This window comes from Chironomus tepperi, unplaced genomic scaffold (assembly GCF_022539635.2).
Source record: "Chironomus tepperi strain 1889 unplaced genomic scaffold, CSIRO-AGI_Ctep_v1 contig_386, whole genome shotgun sequence".
Taxonomy (NCBI): domain Eukaryota; kingdom Metazoa; phylum Arthropoda; class Insecta; order Diptera; family Chironomidae; genus Chironomus; species Chironomus tepperi.
In genome coordinates, this window is record NW_027226508.1 from 32,393 (window position 1) to 52,457 (window position 20,065).

At 32.4% G+C, this 20,065-nt stretch overlaps 4 protein-coding genes across 5 annotated transcripts; 3 read left to right on the forward strand and 1 right to left on the reverse strand.

Moving 5' to 3' along the window:
• The first annotated feature begins 638 nt into the window (after positions 1-638).
• LOC139096337 (protein FAM32A-like) lies at positions 639-1,255 on the forward strand. Its single transcript, XM_070648034.1, has 2 exons — positions 639-971; positions 1,039-1,255. The coding sequence occupies exons 1-2, from the start codon at positions 714-716 to the stop codon at positions 1,111-1,113; spliced, it is 333 nt and encodes a 110-aa protein (XP_070504135.1). The 5' UTR covers positions 639-713; the 3' UTR covers positions 1,114-1,255.
• MED27 (mediator complex subunit 27) lies at positions 979-2,295 on the reverse strand. The gene is made up of 5 exons (XM_070648035.1): positions 2,151-2,295; positions 1,909-2,079; positions 1,700-1,853; positions 1,546-1,643; positions 979-1,477 (listed from the first exon to the last, which is right to left on the reverse strand). Exons 1-5 carry the CDS (start codon positions 2,220-2,222, stop codon positions 1,124-1,126), a joined length of 849 nt encoding a protein of 282 aa, XP_070504136.1. The 5' UTR covers positions 2,223-2,295; the 3' UTR covers positions 979-1,123.
• Positions 2,296-3,030: 735 nt separating this feature from the next.
• On the forward strand, positions 3,031-13,230 carry LOC139096363 (inner centromere protein A-like). 2 transcript variants are annotated; one of them, XM_070648061.1, is made up of 6 exons: positions 3,031-3,575; positions 9,347-9,716; positions 9,900-10,202; positions 10,267-11,173; positions 11,659-12,805; positions 12,884-13,230. In XM_070648061.1, exons 2-6 carry the CDS (start codon positions 9,417-9,419, stop codon positions 12,963-12,965), a joined length of 2,739 nt encoding a protein of 912 aa, XP_070504162.1. In that variant the 5' UTR covers positions 3,031-3,575; positions 9,347-9,416; the 3' UTR covers positions 12,966-13,230. The 2 variants fall into 2 exon arrangements, with proteins under 2 accessions (XP_070504162.1, XP_070504163.1); XM_070648062.1 differs by lacking the exon at positions 3,031-3,575 and adding an exon at positions 3,834-4,046.
• A 133-nt stretch (positions 13,231-13,363) lies between these two features.
• On the forward strand, positions 13,364-16,190 carry LOC139096334 (mitochondrial glutamate carrier 1-like). The gene is made up of 6 exons (XM_070648031.1): positions 13,364-13,504; positions 13,927-13,961; positions 14,216-14,315; positions 14,389-14,911; positions 14,975-15,078; positions 15,149-16,190. The coding sequence occupies exons 1-6, from the start codon at positions 13,452-13,454 to the stop codon at positions 15,294-15,296; spliced, it is 963 nt and encodes a 320-aa protein (XP_070504132.1). The 5' UTR covers positions 13,364-13,451; the 3' UTR covers positions 15,297-16,190.
• Positions 16,191-20,065: the final 3,875 nt, after the last annotated feature.

The window sequence follows — 20,065 nt, forward strand, 5'->3', positions numbered from 1 at the left end:
TAATTATTTATTTTATTTAATATTACTTAAATTTACGTATTATTTAATTTTTTAAAACCCGATTTGTTTTTTGAACAGATATAAGAATTTTTAATAAAAGATTTTGAATTTCGAAAATTCGTTAAGAATAATCTTTTTAATTCGTAATTTCCACTTCCGTTCTAATTTGTCAATTTTCATTACATCTTTCCCCCTTTTGACAAGTTACATTAGATTAATTATGAGTTACATAGCCATTAGATCTGTCGATATGAAGACATTTTAATAGAATGTTGGATGTACCTAGACTAGTTGGTAAAATTCAATATGTTTTCTATTAAATTTCATTGAAATTTAAGACTTTTACCTTTATTTTATTTAATATTACTTAAATTTACGTATTATTTAATTTTTTAAAACCCGATTTGTTTTTTGAACAGATATAAGAATTTTTAATAAAAGATTTTGAATTTCGAAAATTCGTTAGAAACAAAACATTTTAATTCTAATTTCATTCCTTTCAAAAATTAACGATTTTCAAAAAATTTGAATTGTCGAGATGGAGAGATATTTTGTAGAATTTTTAATGGAATGCTATATGTACTTAGACGATAACGAATTTCATTACTTTTTGAAAATTCAAATTATTTGTAGAAATCGGAGAAAAAAAATCATAACAAAAGATCACAAAATATTTAATTTACTCATATCTCAAGCTTATCAAACGATTAAAGATGTCAGACGATTATGCACAATACACAAAAGGAAAATTGAAGTTGAAGACGGACAGCGAAATATCCAAAAAGAAGAAAAAGAAGAAGAGTTCCAAAAAAGATGAGGAACAAAAAATAGCAGAAACAGACAGAGATACAGTCAAAATTAAGGAGGGTCAGGAACGATTTACAAAGGCCGAATTGGCATTTAAAAAGATGCAGGAAAAAATGCAAAACAAAAGGATTAAGGAGAAGGCTCAAACAACACATAAACAACAGGTAAGAATATCCTTTATAAAGACATTACACAGTTTAATTAATATTTTCCATGATAATCCGTTTATAGGTAGAGAAGTTTAATGAGAAATTGGATCAATTGACAGAGCACTTCGATATCCCCAAAGTTAGTTGGACCAAATAAATTATACTGTCTACTTCCTGCATTCTTCATGAGTTGGGTCTAATGAACGTACATCTCGATGGGTTGGCGGAAGTGCATTCAACAAATGTTTTCCACACATTTTACACGGTTCACTGAATAAAGTACTATAACTTCCAAACCATGTTATGAAACTTCTTATTGCTAACTCTGCGAATGTTGGTGAATAAAAATGAAGCATTGCAGAATGTGCAGCTTTTTGTACTCGCCGAAAGACCTCATATCTCGATTCACTCCAATGATCATCTACATTATCCAAAGATTCGTTGAAGCCTTTCACAGTGACCCATTCGATCATTAAACCGCGTAATATTATTGCTGCTTTCAAAACACGACTCAAGTTTATCTATAAAATTATTAATTATGAATTGTAAGACATAAGAATTTCAATAAATTGTATGTTAAGTAACTCACATGAAGAAATGCATTTGTTGCAAAAGGTCTATAGATTTTCAGTTGCATATTATTAACGTTGAATGTGCTAATGAGATGGTCAACATGTTTTGGAGGAACTAAATGAGTTTAACTTATTAGATACATCAAATACGGCAATATTAAATTCTGTTACCTGTATGTGCTCCTGTAAGTAATCTCCTTCTTTTGTTGGACGATGAGAAATATGATCGTTTTAAGGAATTATGCTGTAAAAGAGTGCTTGCAATTGCTGAATACTGATGAGTCTTTTCATACCACTTGTATCCATTCACTAATTCATTGTACATCTAAAAATAATCTTCCAGTAAGCATTTTATCACTAAACCTATATTAATTCCTTACATTCTGTTTTTCCAGATCAGTTTCATAATTGAGGTACGAAGTATTTCCCAAAGTGAATGGAACGGATGGAGCATTTAAATTGTTTATGCATGTCTCGGTTTCCTTGAAGTTCTGAGTAACACAAGCAATTGATTCTTCAAGCAAGAAAGTTCCTTCAGCAGTTATTGCTGTCTAAAAATGTTTACAATTCGGCGTTTTTAAAAAATCATTAAATATCATCGTAAATTGATCGATTTACTTACTTCAAATATATTGGAGACGCTGGCGCGTAAATTCTTAATTCCATTAAGAGCAGCATTTATTTGTACGTCCATTATTTACTAGTTAATTCAATTATTTTGTAAATTTCGCACTGTCAACAAAAAAATTCTTTTTTTCAACTTCCGCGCGGTTGTTTATCGTGTTGATCTTGAACGTGATATAACATAACGGTTATCCAGAATTTAAACACTTAGCAAAAACATTCGTTACAACGCTGCAACATTGGTTAACAAAAAACAATGATCATTTGATCACACATTCTTGAATGTTTCATACTAATGTATGAATGGAATTTTTCAATATTTACCAATATTAACAGTGAAGTTGAATAAAGAGCTTAATAATTTATTACAGACTTAAAAAGTGACAATATTTACGAAGCGAAATTGAGGACAACGCAAGAATTAGTAGCTTTGAAATGTTAATTTTTAAAACCCTACAATTGTTCTAAAATTGTGTTCTAGAACAATACAAAGAACATTAAAACCGTACAAATTCTTGCAAGAGTTGCAACAATTGAATTGTTTACAAACACGTGAGAATTTGGAAATTTCAGCAACTTACAAAAGATCGATGGACAATGAAAATTATTAATAAAAGAACTTGCAATCGTGAATGAAAAAAAAAAAAATGTATTTAAATAGACAACAATCTATCAAAAAAATGCTTTAAAACCTATTAGACTAAAATATAAAGCGATTAGAGGTTTAACATATATTCCATTATTATGAATATAAAATATTATTTACGCATATCCTATAAAAAAATTTTATTTGCCACAAATTTCTTATGAATAAATTACAAAGTTTCGCAAGTGTTTATGCTTATTTTTAAGAAATAATAAAATAACAACTCCAAATAGTCTACGATATGTATGAAAGAAGCATTTAAGAAACAATGAAGGAAAATATTCATCTTGCAAGCACATACACTACTAAGCTTAGTCAGTCTTTTGGATATTTCCATTGCTTGTAAGTTGCTTTCTCAGTTGTTTCGCGTCAGCCGTGTAGTATTAACCGAAGAAACGAAGACTCTACAACCTCTTATATTATTCCACATCGCGATAGAAATAAAGAATCTAAAGATCTTAGTTGTAGAGCACAAAAAATTTTTCTTTACCTTTATTTTACGGTTTCGTAATAATGCATTTTCTTTAATATAGCATACTTTCTACTTGTCCACCTTTAGTGTGAATCAGTTCTTTTTTTTTGTGTATTATTAAGTTTCTCAACAACTGCTGCACCTTAAGAATCGCAATACAAAAATTTCGCGAGGCCTAAATTTAAAAGGCTATGATGATAGTGACATAAATTACCCCAAAAAAAAATAAAATAAAGTAAAACAAGCAACTTCAACTTTACTTTAAAGTGAATTCATTTATAGCGAGAAGTAAAAAAAAAATCAAGGTAGTTCCATAATTGATTGAAAAACTTTTGTAAAAATATTTAGTGTGCTAGAAAAAAAAACCGATATTTTTTTAATATCCATTAAGTTTGAACCTGCAATATAAAAAACAGTTTTTAATCATGATGTAAAAAATATAAAATTGTGAATTGAATTCCGATGTATTTCAAGTATGTGGCAACTTTCGCGTAAATTAAAATTTCTCTGATATTCATAATAAAATTTTCTTTCATCATCTATAAGATAGTGACGTGATCATCAATGGTGAAATGAAACGTATTCAATATAAAAAAAGCATAAAAATAAGTACGAAAACATTTAGAAAGTTCATAAGCAATACATGCATGCATGTTCCAAAAAAAAAGAGTTTTGTTAAGACTACTTCTTGTGTTTTTGAAGATCAATAGATTTATTTTTCTTAACCCATCGTGCATATTTTTCTTTGGATTAAGTGCCTTATTTTATACATTTTGGTAAGATGGCTGGATGACTACTTTATTAATTTAATTATCGTTGGGATATGAATGGGATAGATTAGTGCCTTCTAAAATACTTTATTAATCTTCGTGCACGACTGCATCTTTCTCAGAATGCTGTCTACTTACACAAGTCAGTCAGAATTATGTATGTACAATCACAGATGACTTTATCATATGCAAAGTCACACAGAACCTGTAAATATGTGAAACAATGTACAAAAATTACTAAGTGCCACGAAGTCTCGTCTCAGTAACTTCCAATTTTCCCTTAATATTTAATGATTGACACCTCGTTGGAATTCAAGTTAATAATTGGCAGTAAATTGCATGCTAATTCTTGATATAACAGAAAAAGTATAATTCCGAATGACTAATCCCTATTGAGATTCGAACCCTTGTTCAAAGACTCCCGATCGCGTGCACTTACTACTGAGCTATCGGGGGTTATTCGACTGAATGACAAAGTGCCAAATATAAAGTATACATCTTCTGTACCCCTTTTAATTCTGGAATACGAATGACATACCGTTCATAGACCTATATAGGAATTCTATTCTAGCACTATTGCTTGCATTTTGCATTGTACGAAACCTTATACAATGATAGATAGAGATCATTCTGATGGGAATCGAACCCACATACTCACAGAAGAGTGAATACAGAGTGAGAACAGATTGCTGTAATTCGGTTTGTTACGAAACTATTCAGCCACAGATGCCTAACTCTCGCAATGACAGATTCCCCTATATATGGCTCGATACCCCAGATTCCATTCTGCTCATACATCGCAATACCTTTAACTCTTAATTAAAATACTCAATAAATTAAAAGAATTAATCTGACTGAACAGTTCTGAACTGTTATCAATCAATCAGTGGAAATGGTCAATTTCACTCGTTGGTGGCTTTTTGTGAGCGCCTTAATCACCCATATCCGCTGACTTTTTTCAACATTTTTTTTTTCTTTCTTCTATACATATAGACAATGTAAAGAATGTATACAAGCATGAACACATTTGTATGCTTAACACACATATTTGTTTCCATACATTGCGCTGTATAAATACACAACAATATTATTTTTTTTTATTTCCATAAAAGCTTCATCCTCTTAATCAGCAGAATATTTTATTTTTTATTTTATTTATTTCGGCATTCCTATACACCTTAAAAATGATTTTTATTGACATTATTTCTATATAAGAAATGAAGTTTTTAAGTCTAGTAAAATTGTATTTTTTTTTTCGTGAGATCATGCTCATCTTATTTCCACAATTCTGTTCTTATTATTCACTGTTTTTCTTGTTTGATGCCACTATGCTGAACGTTTAACACTTTAGCATAAAACCGTTATCGCCAAACGGGAATTTCTCAATTGATGTTTTCAAGAATAGAATCAACATCCAATTGTCGCAAACTATTACACAATAATTATAATCACATCAACAATGCTATGGCAAATAACTATATAAAAAGAGATCGAGGGTCCTTGAGAAATAATATTTTTCATTGCTCTTTACATTTATTATTGTCATGACCGTACAAAAATATTTTTTTTGCTCTATAATTCAATTTTTTATGTGATTTTTATTGTGTGCATTTTTGGATCAAAATTAAATTAGACATTTCAAGTTATATGGGCGGCTCTTTGGATTGATATGCGTAAAATAATTATAACAATTGGCATGACCGAGGAAATTAATTTTAATTTTTTAATGATCGGGTCATTCACTTATTAAGTATGGCAAGTAGGAGGGGTAAGGAGGGTTGCTGGAGACACACAGCAGAATATTGAGGAAGTTGTGAACAAGGTTTTCTGTGTTCTATTCCACAAAGGTTGTCCGCCACTGCTCGAGTGACACGACATAATTGAAAAAAGGCTCTGTCACGATTCAGTTATAAGAACGTTCAGATATTACGTTATGCTGAAAATAGCTTTTTTAGACCCTATCCCCTCCTTTTTACTTAACCATAACACTTTGTATTTTACGAACATTTCAAAAGAAACCCATTTGAATGCTTCAAATGAATGGTCAATTTGATATAGAAAGTAGACATGAACAGCATTGTCCATAGGACAATTCTTTGTCGTCAAAAATAACAGTAAGATGCAGAGTTGTCTTAATGGCACCGTGTTACACCATGTAACGGCAAAAATCCGGCTCTGCACATTGCGTAGCTCGGGAGAGTTTCTTAAAGTCTTTTACTACAGCTCGAAAAATCCTCAAATTTTATATGGAGACCAGTCGACTTACTTACTTACTTACTTCGCTGGCCGTACAGATCAGCTGTGATCTAAAGCTTCTCTGAGTCGACCTCTAAATAACTGGCTCTATCGCTGGCTTCCCTTTGCTAATTGTCAATACCAAGACTGTTAATTGTCGACTTTTTCCTACAAAATCAGAGTCAACATCCAATTCTTCTATTAACTTGATAGACATCATTGGTGGACAAACCATCGAAAGTGTCTTAAAACTTTTACATTTATGGGTTTCTAGACAGTAACGTGAGCTGCTTAAATAAGACTCTTATCTCACGTGTATTTCTAACATTATAGAATAACATTTTTTAAGTATCAGTGGAATTATCTGAATTCGGCATGCGTATCTAGGTGATAAAATAGAGTTGTCATGAGAGAGAATCGGAAAGACATGAAAGAGGCATGTTAATTAAACGAAAGAAGCTGATAATTTATTCATTTTACAATCCATTCACGGCGAAATTTTGTGTTCAGTTTTATTGGTGAAATTAGGAGAAATTTAAAAGCGTTTTGCTTCTCATGTTTTATTGCTGAGTCAAAAAAATTAATATTAAATTTCTGAAGTTTATGCTGCAAATAGTTTTTGTTAATTCAAGTTCAATTATGTATTTAAGCCATTATTGATTTTTATTGGCTTTGTTCGTGAGTCATTTGGGTAGATGAATATTCATGAAATTTGACTTGGAGCCGTTTTTTTATTGTGACTGCTTTTTAGGGACGAGGAGGGTGTGGATAAAGGCGTGACATATTTCTAGACAATTGGCTGCGTAGCGTAATAAGTAAACAGCCCTCTAGCTACTTGCATAACCAGTTCTATAGAATATGACTGATTAAGAAATTGCTTAAAAACTGGTAACAGGCTGTCATTTGCCTAGCTCAGATTTGGAGAAATAGAAATCCCGAATCAAGTCAGACATACGACAGCCTGTGACCTGATTTATTTTCTCCTTTGCCACAACGTATAACTTTCGAATTAGAACCAGACACACAACTAATCAAATTGAAACCTGTTCCTTTGGGTGATTTAATACACAAGAAATATTTTGGCAACATGTCTCGAAACCATACAGCGAAGATATGACTGTAAATCCAGCCTCTGTCCAACTTGACTTTGGCATGTGATCGGATTTCATCTAATCTGGCCGGAAGCCAGAATCATGCTGAACTGGGGCTAGATATTCGATAAATTATACCCCGTGTACCTTCCGGAATCGCTGAATATGATGTTTAAATAAAGCCATTGAGCTTCAAAGCATATGTTAAGTGAACCTTGACCTGTCCTTCAAACTTTAAATCTTCAATCATATGCAATTTAAACAGCTATTATGATGCATGCATCGTCCATGATGCGTTCGAGGCTGAAAGGCAATCTATTCAGCAGTTGTGTCTAAATGCTATTTATATGTGATCATAGGAAGCTTAAGAGTTCTTGAAAATATTTTTATAAAATGTAGATCAGCTGTCTTTGAAATCATCCAAATGAAAGTATACAGCAAGCCTTCCATATGGTACCAAACAAGAGGTAGACCCTCACAATGACACAATTAAGTCACACGAAAGTTCAATTGTTGGTCAAGACTATTTTAAATTGCAGAAGTGCCGTTATTTGTCTTAAAATTATATAAAAGAGTGAAAACCTTGTAAGACAAAAGCTCATTGAAAGAATTGTCCATCGCGAGTGTAATTACTATAGTTTGCATGCAGAATTTTGAATCGACATTATGTTAGACATTTTCAAATCATATTACATTATTAAGTTCAACGCAAAAATAATAATAATGTGGCAATTTTAATGGTAACGGGTGACGATGAGAAAAAATTTCATTTCTTTATTCCGTGGTTTCGGTCATCATAATGAGAAATGAGCTTTTTTACACAATACGGAGTTGTCATAAAACAAAAATATTTTTTTTTAAACAAAAATATCTCCTTAGCGAGATGACGGGTCGGCGATAGCAATAAAGACAAAATAAAAAATTTCATACAACTTTCTCACTTACTTGCTTACCATTGTGAGAAACTTTATATTATATTAAGCAATGAATGAAAGAGATTTTCTACTACATTTCATCTTATTGTATCACCACATCAAAGAGGCCTTTGGAATGAATTTTTTTTGTTAATTGTTAATTTTATTAATTACTCAATTTATGAATCGCAAAAAGAAAAGAAAGAAGAATTGGTGATCCGTACGCATATTTTAAAGATGATGATTAAGTTTCGAGATGATTTTTTATTTATTACTACACTCCTTTCTATGTGCCTTTCTTCTCTCCATACTTTATATTTTCTTTCGCTTTAAAAGAAAGAAATTTCACTTGTCAAAACCAGATTTTTTAAATAAATAAACCTGTTCACTTTTCATTTTTTTTTTTATTTCGAATTACATGCGAGAAAATATGTCTTGCATTTTAGATCTGCATTCACTGGTTAATGATTACATTAAATTCAGTGTTGTCTAAACTGTGTGCCATGTCACAAGATGTGTCACCAATATGTGCTATGGCACACCAGTGTCATGGAATACCATAAACCACATGTTGCGTGTGATTTCGGTTCATGACATTTCGGCTACACACTAGTGCAATGATGGACAATCTGTTTGCTAAGACACACTAATGCGACGTTAAATTTTTGTCATGAACTGTATGCCATATGCGGTTTCCGCCGTTGTTTACCACTAAGATGTGCCGGAGCACACTAGTGTCATAAAATGCCAAGAACCTTATGTCATGTGCAATTTCGGCGGTGGTTTACCACTATGATTTGACGTCGCACACTAGTGTCATTAAAAACCTCCAACCACATACCGTGTGCGGTTGCATACATAGTTAAATACCAAGATGTGTCACGACACACTAGTCACACATGACATTTCGACATGACACATGACACACTAGTGACATAAATTGCCATAAACCTCATGTCACGATTTCGGCTTATAACTTTTCTAAACAGTTTCAACGACACACTATAGTACCGCAGCACACAGTTTACCCAACACTGCAACTAACTCAACATGATAATTTTTTTAGGATTCGCACATACGAGACACATAACTTGATTAAATAACGCGACAGGCAAGTGACACGCCAAGAAGTGAAAATGGGAAACTCAAATAGTATGAATAATCTATCAATGATAGATCATAAAAGGCAGACAACAGAGTTTTTAAGATACTCCCAAATTCCTTATGAGAGTCAATTTCGCACACCTAATTCCAATTCAACCTCACATTTAAATATTCATGAGATTGGTAAATTAAGAAGCTCCACTAATTATCCACCTAATCCAAATCCCGTGAAAGTGCTACCTGATGTTAAGTTTGAACCAAAACTGCGCACGACAAATAATGGAGCAATTCTTCAATCGGGTGGAACAATAAGCGGAAGGAAAGACTCAGAGGTAAGTTAAGTCTTTTCAATAGATGGCTTTAATTAGTTATCTAATAAGATGTAAATTACGTCTTGCTCTATTCGATTTCATATTATTTGGAGTTAAACTTAATGAAATTTGAGGAGATTTCCAAAAGATTTAACGTTTCCGTTGCTCAACAAATTAATGCTTAAAAGTTAATTTCCTTAACAGTGCGGCCTTCATCGTTCGAAAAGCATCTCAGAATCGCAAAATACGTATTTAAGTAATCCAAATGGAACGGCTCAGCCATCACCGCCTGTTTTCAAAATGCAGAGAGCCTCAACGCAACTTTCTATTAATCATAAAGCACCATCAAAATCTAATTTGCCTAGACACTATGATGACACCGTAAAAATGGATACAGTAGAAGTAAAATTCAAAAAGACACATGATATGCAAAAAGCTCATCGAGCACCACAGCCGCCAATTAATAATAATATCAAAAATATTCCGTATCGTGGAAATCAAAAAGAGGTATAAAAAAGAAGAAGTAATGCTTCATGCTTGAAACATTGTCATGAAAATTTATGTTTTATAGGTGGGGCCAAAGCAGCATCCCGTTAATCCATCACAAGCCGTGCCGAATCAAAATCAACGACTTTTTGGTGACACATTAACAAAAAAAATGGATCCACGAACAAAGACATCAATATCGGCATCGACACAAAATTTAAATAGTCCAAAAATTAGAATGCAAAGGCCAGAAGTTCCATCATTAAATCCGGTCAAACCGAACATGACATCATATTTGAGACGTGAGAGAACTTTTGATATGACATTAATGACTGATGTTGGACGAAAGAAGGAAGAAGTGAAGCCAAAATTTTCACCACAATTTCAACGTAAAAATCGTCAACTTACAACACAAGAGCGATATAAAGCTAATGTTACGTCACAGCCACCACCACCTCAAACTAGTACGACTCAAACTAGTGCCATATCAAAGCAACGCCCAGTATGTGTTAAAAGCCATGAAAAAATGAAAACTATTGATAGGAAGAATGTAAAGAAAAAGCCTTCAGAAACGTCTGTCGAGCAGCTTTTTGCTGATGCTCAAAAAGCTAAAGTATCGAATGAGAACAGCACTGTATCAAATACAGGCAATTCTGTATCATCATCATTTAATTACCTTAAAGGACCACCAACTCAGAATGCTCAAAATATCATTAAGAAACAACCTGAAATTGTCAAATCTAATTCACCGACAGCATATTCACGTGAAAGTCCAATTCGTCAAATACAACAACAGCAACAGCCACAACAACAACAACAACAGCAGCAGGTATCTCCAAATAATTTCTATTATGAACTTAAAGAGACACCTGTTGATTCAATTGAAACAAACGATGACAAAAATGAAGTGAATCATGCGCAAATGGATATAGTAAATAAGTTTGCTGAAGATATACTAAAAATGAGATGTATTGATGTATCACAGACCGAAGGTAAATCTTTAACTTTCTAAAAATAATTCCAAGAAATTTGCATAAACAAGTGTTGTCGAGGAAATCAAACGCATTTTTGCCCCACCGATCAGTATTTGATTAACAAGTAGCTATGTTTTAAGACAAGTTAGTGAAAGATTTAAGACACCTTTCCAGATTCCAAAATTAGACATTTTTAATTTTTTAAAATAACGGTCAAAACTTTTTTGAAAATTAACGTCCAAAAAAAATTCAAATCATTGACAAGGGGTTTTTGTATGGAAAAATTCAATTTTTTAAACCATTAATTATACCATTTAGAGATAGTTTTAAGTTTCCAAACCAAGCGATAAGCCAGTAACTCGATAATACTGAATTAACGCTTTAAACTAGAATTCTGAACGATGTCTGGTTTCAGAGATTTCTTATCTCAGCCAGTCAGTCAGCCAAAATGAAATTATAAACATTCTTTCAAAAATTACGCTAAAAATAATGTTATCTTTCAGTAATGACCGAATCAACGACATCAGAAGACTACGAAGACATGAATATTTTACTAGCATTACGTCCAACATTACCTCGACGTCAATTACAAATTCCACATTTTAGTCCATTGGCAGCATGGCGATCTATTGAGATCGATATAAATAATTTGAATGATTCGAAAAATTCCAAATTGAGTTCAAGCAGTTCGCAATTACAGCTTATAAATGAGGATACAAAATTGGAAACGAAAATCGAGAAAATTTACCGCGAACCATCATTTAATTTACAGCAATTGGATAATAAGAGTGGTGATAGTGGTATTTCCGCTGATAAAGAAATTGGAAATTCACCAGACAGTATGCAAATACCGCAGGCATACTTAATATCATCATGGACACCACAACAAGATCTTGAAGAAGATGAAGAATCAATTGATGGACATGATATGAATTACCAATCAAATGGTAATAGTAATAGTGAACAACAAGCGGCAGCAAATGGACGGATGTTTAGTCTTTCACTCCCACGTGACAATCAAAGTTCGTCAGATAAATTGAATAATTTCTATAGTCTACAAAAGTTTAAAAAAGCTGTTGTTGATGTATATGAATATAGCGATGCCCGAATTCAATGCCATAATTATGGAAGCGATAATAATTGGCTATTGAGCTCACAGCCAAATTCAATTGATGAATTGTCATCAAAAAAGGAGAAAGAGAAAAATCAAATAATATCACAAATGAGAAGTGGAAAGCATATTATGTATCTACCATCACATTGGAATCACGATAGTCGACAATTGGAATCACATAAAATGATTCAACAGAGCATAATACAGTCTAATGATTTTGAAAATGAAAATGTTAATAATATACACTATTTGCATAAAGAAATTGAAGACACTCATGCGAAGAAATCATCTTCCTCATCAAAGAATCGATTCAAATTTCAGAGTACTATAAGGCAGGTTGAGAGGCGAAAAATAGCTGAAAAATTATCGAAAGAAGCCGAGGAGAAAGAGATGATGAGATTAAGTGAATTGGAGGCGATGCAAAAAGTCGAAGAGGAATTTCAGAAAAAGAGGCTTCGCGAAAAGAGTCGCTTACGGCATCAATTGCGAATCGTCTCGTTAGAAGAGAGCTATGATGGTCCACATTATAATTTTAGGTAATTGTCTTGATCTAAATAAATCAAAATGGAAAATTTCAAATTCTTTTCACTTTTTCGCATTATTTATTTTAATAGAAATGACATAGATCCGACTGTAGATACCAGAACACCTTATATTTCGAAGTTAATTGAAGCCAAGAGCCCAAAAAAGCTCTAGAAATTCTCTATAATAATAGATATTAATAGATATGTATCGTCTAGTCTAAGTGACTTTGTTATAATAATACCTATTATTTAATTGATCTACAATCAAGTTTTGTATGTCCATTTACATCAGTCTATGCCACTTTCTGTCATTAAAAAGTCTGGCATTTCACTGATTTGTGTTGTTAATTAATGTATTATTACTATTATTATTATTTGACCGATCAACTTAAGTAATACGAATAGTGTGTAATAATTTTGACGATTATATTTTTGTCACAGTTAATGTATGTAATTAATAACTACCTAAATTGTTGAATTAATGTTAATAAATTATTTATAAAAAAAAGTTCGTTATATGAAATTTTTGAATTTCAGTTGTTTGGTTGTTTTCCCCTCAAAAATGATTTCTCGAGTTATTGTTCCCCTCATAGAATATTAGTCGAAGAAATATCATATTTTTAGTATTTTAAGGAATTAGAAGACATAATCATCAAGGATGTCGGACAATAAATCTGCAATTGGGCAACCAGCTCCACGAAAGGAATTTCCGTAAGTATATTATAATAAATTTAAGTGAAAAAAATAGAAAAGTGTAAAGGGATTTATTAATAGACATTAATAATTTGTAAATAACTAGCAAAAGTGACAATGATTTATAATTTACGACAGCTACGCAGATTATATATAGCACTTATGCTCAAAGATAACACAATCCACAAGAGGATCTTGAATGATAAGATTGAAATTTGAGCTTGGAAATTGTTGCTATGTCTTCTTTTTATTTCTTGACGGGCTACCTACTGTTTAGTAATGCAACTTGAAAATCAGGAAATCAATAAATTTGCATAACATGAATTAGACCTATATTAATTTTTATGTCAACATACGTCTGGATATAATGTGTTAATTTATATGATACATAAAAACATTCATGGATCTTCTATATGATTTCATTTTCTCTATTTTTACAGACTAGTTCCTAAAATTATGAATGGAGGAATTGCAGGTACTTTTCATTTTCTTTCTTCTTTTGTTTATTTGAAATTGAAAGTAAAAGTTATGCGTACAATGAACAAATTCCGCAAAATGAACTAGTTTTATTAAATTATACTTATCGACTGACTTGCTAACGTCATTAACTTTTACTTATTTTATTTTTACAAAACAGTCAACTACGAAGCTGTAATAAAGAGACTGTTTTTTAAAAGTTCATTCCACTTGAAAATTGTGTCATTTAGAGATTATATTCCCTATCAATAGGAATTATTGGTGTTAGCTGCGTTTTTCCACTTGACCTTGTGAAGACCCGTTTACAGAATCAGCAAATTGGTCCAAATGGCGAGAAAATGTACAAAAATATGTGAGTTATCACCAGATTTTTAAAGATTTCTTATCTCACTCTAATTGTCAATAAATTACTCATTTTTGATTAGGCTTGATTGCTTTAAAAAAACATACAAAGCTGAGGGATATTTTGGAATGTATCGTGGATCTGCTGTCAATATTCTTCTTATTACACCAGAGAAAGCTATCAAACTTGCCGCAAATGATCTCTTTAGGCATCACTTAACAAAACAGGATGGATCATTGCCAGTTGTACGTCAAATGGCGGCTGGTGGTCTGGCTGGATTATGTCAAATTATTATAACAACTCCAATGGAATTACTTAAGATTCAAATGCAAGATGCTGGCCGTATTGCAGCACAAGCCAAATTAGCTGGAAAAGTTGTCCAAAAGACTTCAGCTACGTCAATTACTCTTCAATTATTGAAAGAAAAGGGAATCAGTGGATTATACAAAGGAACAGGAGCTACAGCTTTAAGAGATGTCACATTCTCAGTCGTATACTTCCCACTTTTCGCATTTCTCAATACATTCGGTCCACGACGGGCTGACGGAAGCGGTGAAGCTGTTTTCTGGGTTTCATTTTTGTCTGGATGTGCCGCTGGTTCTTCTGTAAGTTCAAATCAATTTTAAATGTTTGATCAATCAATTTATATCATTTTATTTATATTCAAGGCTGCCTTATTTGTCAATCCATTTGACGTAATCAAAACACGTCTTCAAGCACTCAAGAAAGCGGAAGGAGAAATGGCATTCAACGGAATTGGAGATTGCATAACGTAATACATCAAACAAAAAATCATTGATTAAAAATTAATAATCGATTATTTTCCTCTCTATTTAACACAGCAAAACGTTGAAGCACGAAGGAATAACAGCATTCTTCAAAGGCGGTTTATGCAGAATGATTGTCATTGCACCATTATTTGGTATCGCACAAATGGTATACTTCTTGGGTGTAGCTGAAAAGATTTTGGGCGTTCAAAAGACTCAATAAGAATCTTCAGGCTATTATTCAGCATTAATTGAATAAACCTGTACTAAAATAACAAGAAAGATATGAAAAGCTTCAGACCTGAAAACAAACTCCACAATACTACTTGACTAATCAGTAACGCAGTAACGATTTCGTAGAAATTAACATGCTTTTCAATTATATATTTTTTTATTTTAAACATCAATTAACTTCTCTACAGTATTTTTTATGTTCTTCTTGCCTTTAGAAAGAGTGAAAAACAAAATCCCACAATCAGTAAAAGACTAGTATTTATGCATATAATGAAAAATTGTAGATCATCAGAATTGTGCATTGTAAATTGTATTTATGTTTTGTGTTATGTTCATACAGTTAGGACTGTGTTCTGTTAATCTATAACTTGAATCTTTGACTATATTGCAACATATTTATGATATTTTTTGTCGTTATCCTTGATAAAAGACCTGTTGGGTTTAGGAGTTAGTGACGTCTAAGAGTAGTAAATGGGAGATTGATAGATATGAGACTTAGACCTAGGTGGACGTCATCCCTACCAACATATGTAGTGTATTGCGTTAATGCAATCCAAAATAATGTTTAAAATTGATTTAAATTGAGACTATTTGAATATGATAAGTGTTGACATTTTAAAAAAATTAAATCAGAGATTAGAAAATTATGCTTTAAACAGCACACTAGAGAATTTTACCCAAAATCGAAGACAATAATATTTAAAAATATGTATGAATAATTGTTTAAGCCAAAAAAAAATGAAATATCAACGAGAAAAACTGAATGTGTTAAAAATATCTGTAAAATTTTACTCCTACTATTTTGAATACCTAGTTCTGTTTTCACTTTGTGTTCAATTGATACAATTAGTAAAGAAAAAATTAGTCAAATGTATCCATTTTTGTTGTTAAAAAGTTTATATTTTTTTAAAATTTGCCTTTTTTTAGTTGCATTTAAATTAAAAATAAAGGATGATGAAATCGAGCAATCGTTAAAAAATAATTGCTTAAATTGGTCGGGGAACGTACGGAAATTACGTAACTCTTAGGGGCAGAACTCCAAGTCTACTTGGATTTTGTATTGAGTCGAGTCTTTTTTCCAAACAAAATCCGAGTCGGCTTTGAGCTCTGTTCAGGTGGTGGGCAACCTGTGTACCCTCAAAAATAGCCGTGTGAAGTTACGGTCGAAGTTTACCACGGAGTACATGATTGTGTTCCTTAACGTTGCACATTCTTAGCGACATAGTGCTTGACTTTAAAAAGCTATATTCAGCGTTACCTAATTTCCGAACATTCCCATCACTTATGCATCACAAATGAATAATTTTATTTCATTTATTCACAGAGAAATGACACAAATAATCATGAAAAGCAGCACAATTTTTGTGAGTAAATAATAAAAATCTGAAAGTCATGAACAGCATGCAATTTTCGTCGAAGAAATATGTCAATGCCATTTATGATAAGAATATAACAAGATAAGGTTATCAGCTGTTCCGTGAATCAGTAGAATTTGAAGACACATTTCGGCTTTGTCTGCAAAAAAAGAAGACAGTTTCAATTCAATTAATTAAGCTCCGGTCAAAAGTCACAAACGATAAACTTTGTAAAGTCAACTATCAAAAATTTGGGGACAAGAATGATGAAGGATTGGGGAATGTCAGTTCAACGTGCGGACAAAGAATTTGTACAAACTAGGTGACAGAGTCAAGCTCCACATAGTAACATGGTAACAGTAAGTTCATTGGATGGTACAAAATAATGAAGACGTCACCAAGAATATTGAAGAAAATATTAAGTCAACAGGGGCAATTTACTTATTCCGTAACTCGTAAAAACCTCTCTGTTGTGTCTCAACTATACCAACATTATCTACTCGCGATGAGGGTTTTCAATTCAAGCCACAATGTGGGGTGTAGTCAAGGCTCTGGTTATTACAGGGTTCGTTGGCCTAGCAATCCACCATCCTTAAACACAAGCTATGTGATCCAATGAGCCAATCATTCCTAATTCCCTTAATTTATATACATCATTTTCGGATGAATCCCATGTCGTCAACAGCTTTTGGATTTTTTCTGACGTATACCTAATATAATACTGAAGATGATTGCTTCGTAACTAAATCAATTATCACCAACCTGCTAAAGTAAATTTATATGATTCAATATCGGGGAGTATCTTGCATGCTCTTTTTATTAACATTTACATTTTACATATTTACTGATGGACATATGATGACTTTCGCAATTGATGACATTTATCTGCAAACAGAACTAGAACAAGAACTGTTTATGGCTTTTTTTATCAAATCTTCTGATCAGAGCTTTAAGTCACCCTGTCAAATTTAGCTTGACTTTCTCTTGGTGACCCCTAGCAAGCAAAGACCTTTGGGTGCCTTCCTGTACCATAAAATCATGTTCTTTGTCTGTTAGGGGACTTCGTTCTATACACTTAGGTCAATGTTCCTAAAACATATGGCTGCAATTCAAATTAGTGTCAGCAATTAAGTACTTAATTTTCTTGAAGCACTTGAAAACTCATCAGCTGGCAGTCTTGAACATAATAAACTTGCCAGCTGTGAATTTTCACGGTTCATTGTCAAATTTGCTTCTTGTAAAAATCACTGATCACAGAAGTAGATATTTGCATCTTGTCCATAAAGCAGCCACAAGTCTCTAGATGTACAATACCAATTATCTCGCTCACTCAGGAGGTTGTGATTCATTTCTTTACAATTGTATATCATTGCACCTATGAGTACTTAATTTCAAAAGCATATTATGCATTATAAAACAAGCAGCATGGGCAATGAACGTCTATTTATTCAATCACACCAACTGTGAGTGAGTGGGCTATTGGTAATTCCTTTGATGAGCTCCTGGTTGTTCCTTAAAGTTTGATTTTTAACGCACTTTTCACTAAACTGTTAGAAATTGGAATGCCTTAATGTCGAGCATGCGACAAAATAATAATTCTTCTCGTGTCTTCTAACCCTCTTACGCTCCAAATTATAAATGAAGAAAAAAAACAGAATGTGTTAAGAGAAGTTGCGCATATGAGACTTCAATTAAAGCTCATCATAAATTTTAATTCAAGCAATTGGGATCAATTGATGTGATCAATAAAAATAATTAAAGAAATATTGCGGGTAACAGTGAAGAAAATGAATATGCTCTTTACCTCATGATATTACTTGTATTTTGACAAGTAAAAATTGGGAGGAGAAATTTGATGGTGGTATGGGGTTAATAGAAAGTTTAATGATGGTATGGCGTGATAAGAACTCAGATTGTGAGCAATTTTGAAATTTTTGAGATTTGGGCTAAACTACTTCGATTGAATGCTTTTTTAAATTTTTTAAGGCTTTGCAACTAAACATAGCTGATTTCCAAAAGCTTGAAATCGAAGAAAATGAATGAAAAAATTTTTACGAGCTTCCAGACAAGGCTTAATTTTGCAGGCTTGTCTGGAAAACAGTTTGGAGTGTTCGGATACTATTACTTCTGCATCTAAAATTCTAGAAAAAGCTACACTTTCACAAAAGCTTCGAACCAGAGTAGACAAGACTTTAAAAGTTCGGACTCCAAAAGTCCAAAAAGGCGCCTCCCAAAAAAAAGTATAGTCACCTCCAATGGAGTCCTATCAACTCTGTTGTAAACCCCACCCTCTTGATTACATTCTAAGTGATCTCATCTACTGGTCTATCGAGGTTTGTTATGGATCTACTGATCTACCGTGGTACAAAGCTAAACTTAAACCGTTTTCTATATTCAGTGCTCATTCCACAGCCCTTATCTTTGTATTGGACTAAATCACAAATCTTTTACAACAATCCAGAAGTGCTGGGAATTAGAATTTATCTTAAGATAGGTCCAGCTTTCGACGAATTCTAAATGGGGCAATATGTACACCCTAGTGTGCCTTCGCCAAGGAAATAAGTAAGTAATTAAATTCTATAGGAAGACCATTAAGACTACGTACAAATTGCATAAACCAGAATATGCACCCAGTTCAACCTGACTCTGACTTGATGCCGCATTCGGTTTAAATTGATTTGTGCTATTCAAAACGGATTCTGTTGCCTTCGTAATACGTCTTACTTGGGTACGGCACCATAAATATTCTTCAAAATAAATCAAAATCACAATCATTTCTTATCATTTGTTAGATTGAAGATCCGCTCATCTTCATTTTGATGTCAAATAATAACGTTGCAAAAAATTATTTTATTTCCCAAAAGCATAGAAATAATAAAAAATCTTTAATTCTCTAAAACTTAATGATGTATCACTGCACACAGTTAAAACAAAACTAAACTTGATGAATTCCATTCCAATAAATTAGTTAGAGTGACCACTTGCTTATGACATTTTCTGTTTCATGTCAATTTTTCAAAGGAGGTAATACAATCAAAACAGAAAAACGGCGGCTTGTTCTGCAAACATCACACAGTTATCTCAATTTGTAGACTTGTAAAAAATTGCTTTTTTTATCAACTTTCGTCACAAATTATTTGTTAAGTTCTGTTCCTTTATATGAAATTGCATCTGTTGCCTCAATTATACTTAAAAACTCTTTAAAAAACTGAACAAATTCAAACAAAATTTATATCAAGACTGTGTATCGCACTTGGCGCAACAGATGATTTTATATTAACTGACAATATGTTAATAATTTGTCGAATGATGGCATTGCTGTCAGATCAACTGATATTATTTGAACTAAATGAAAGAAACAATTTAATAGATTTCAATTTATTTTTATTAAACATTTAACGGA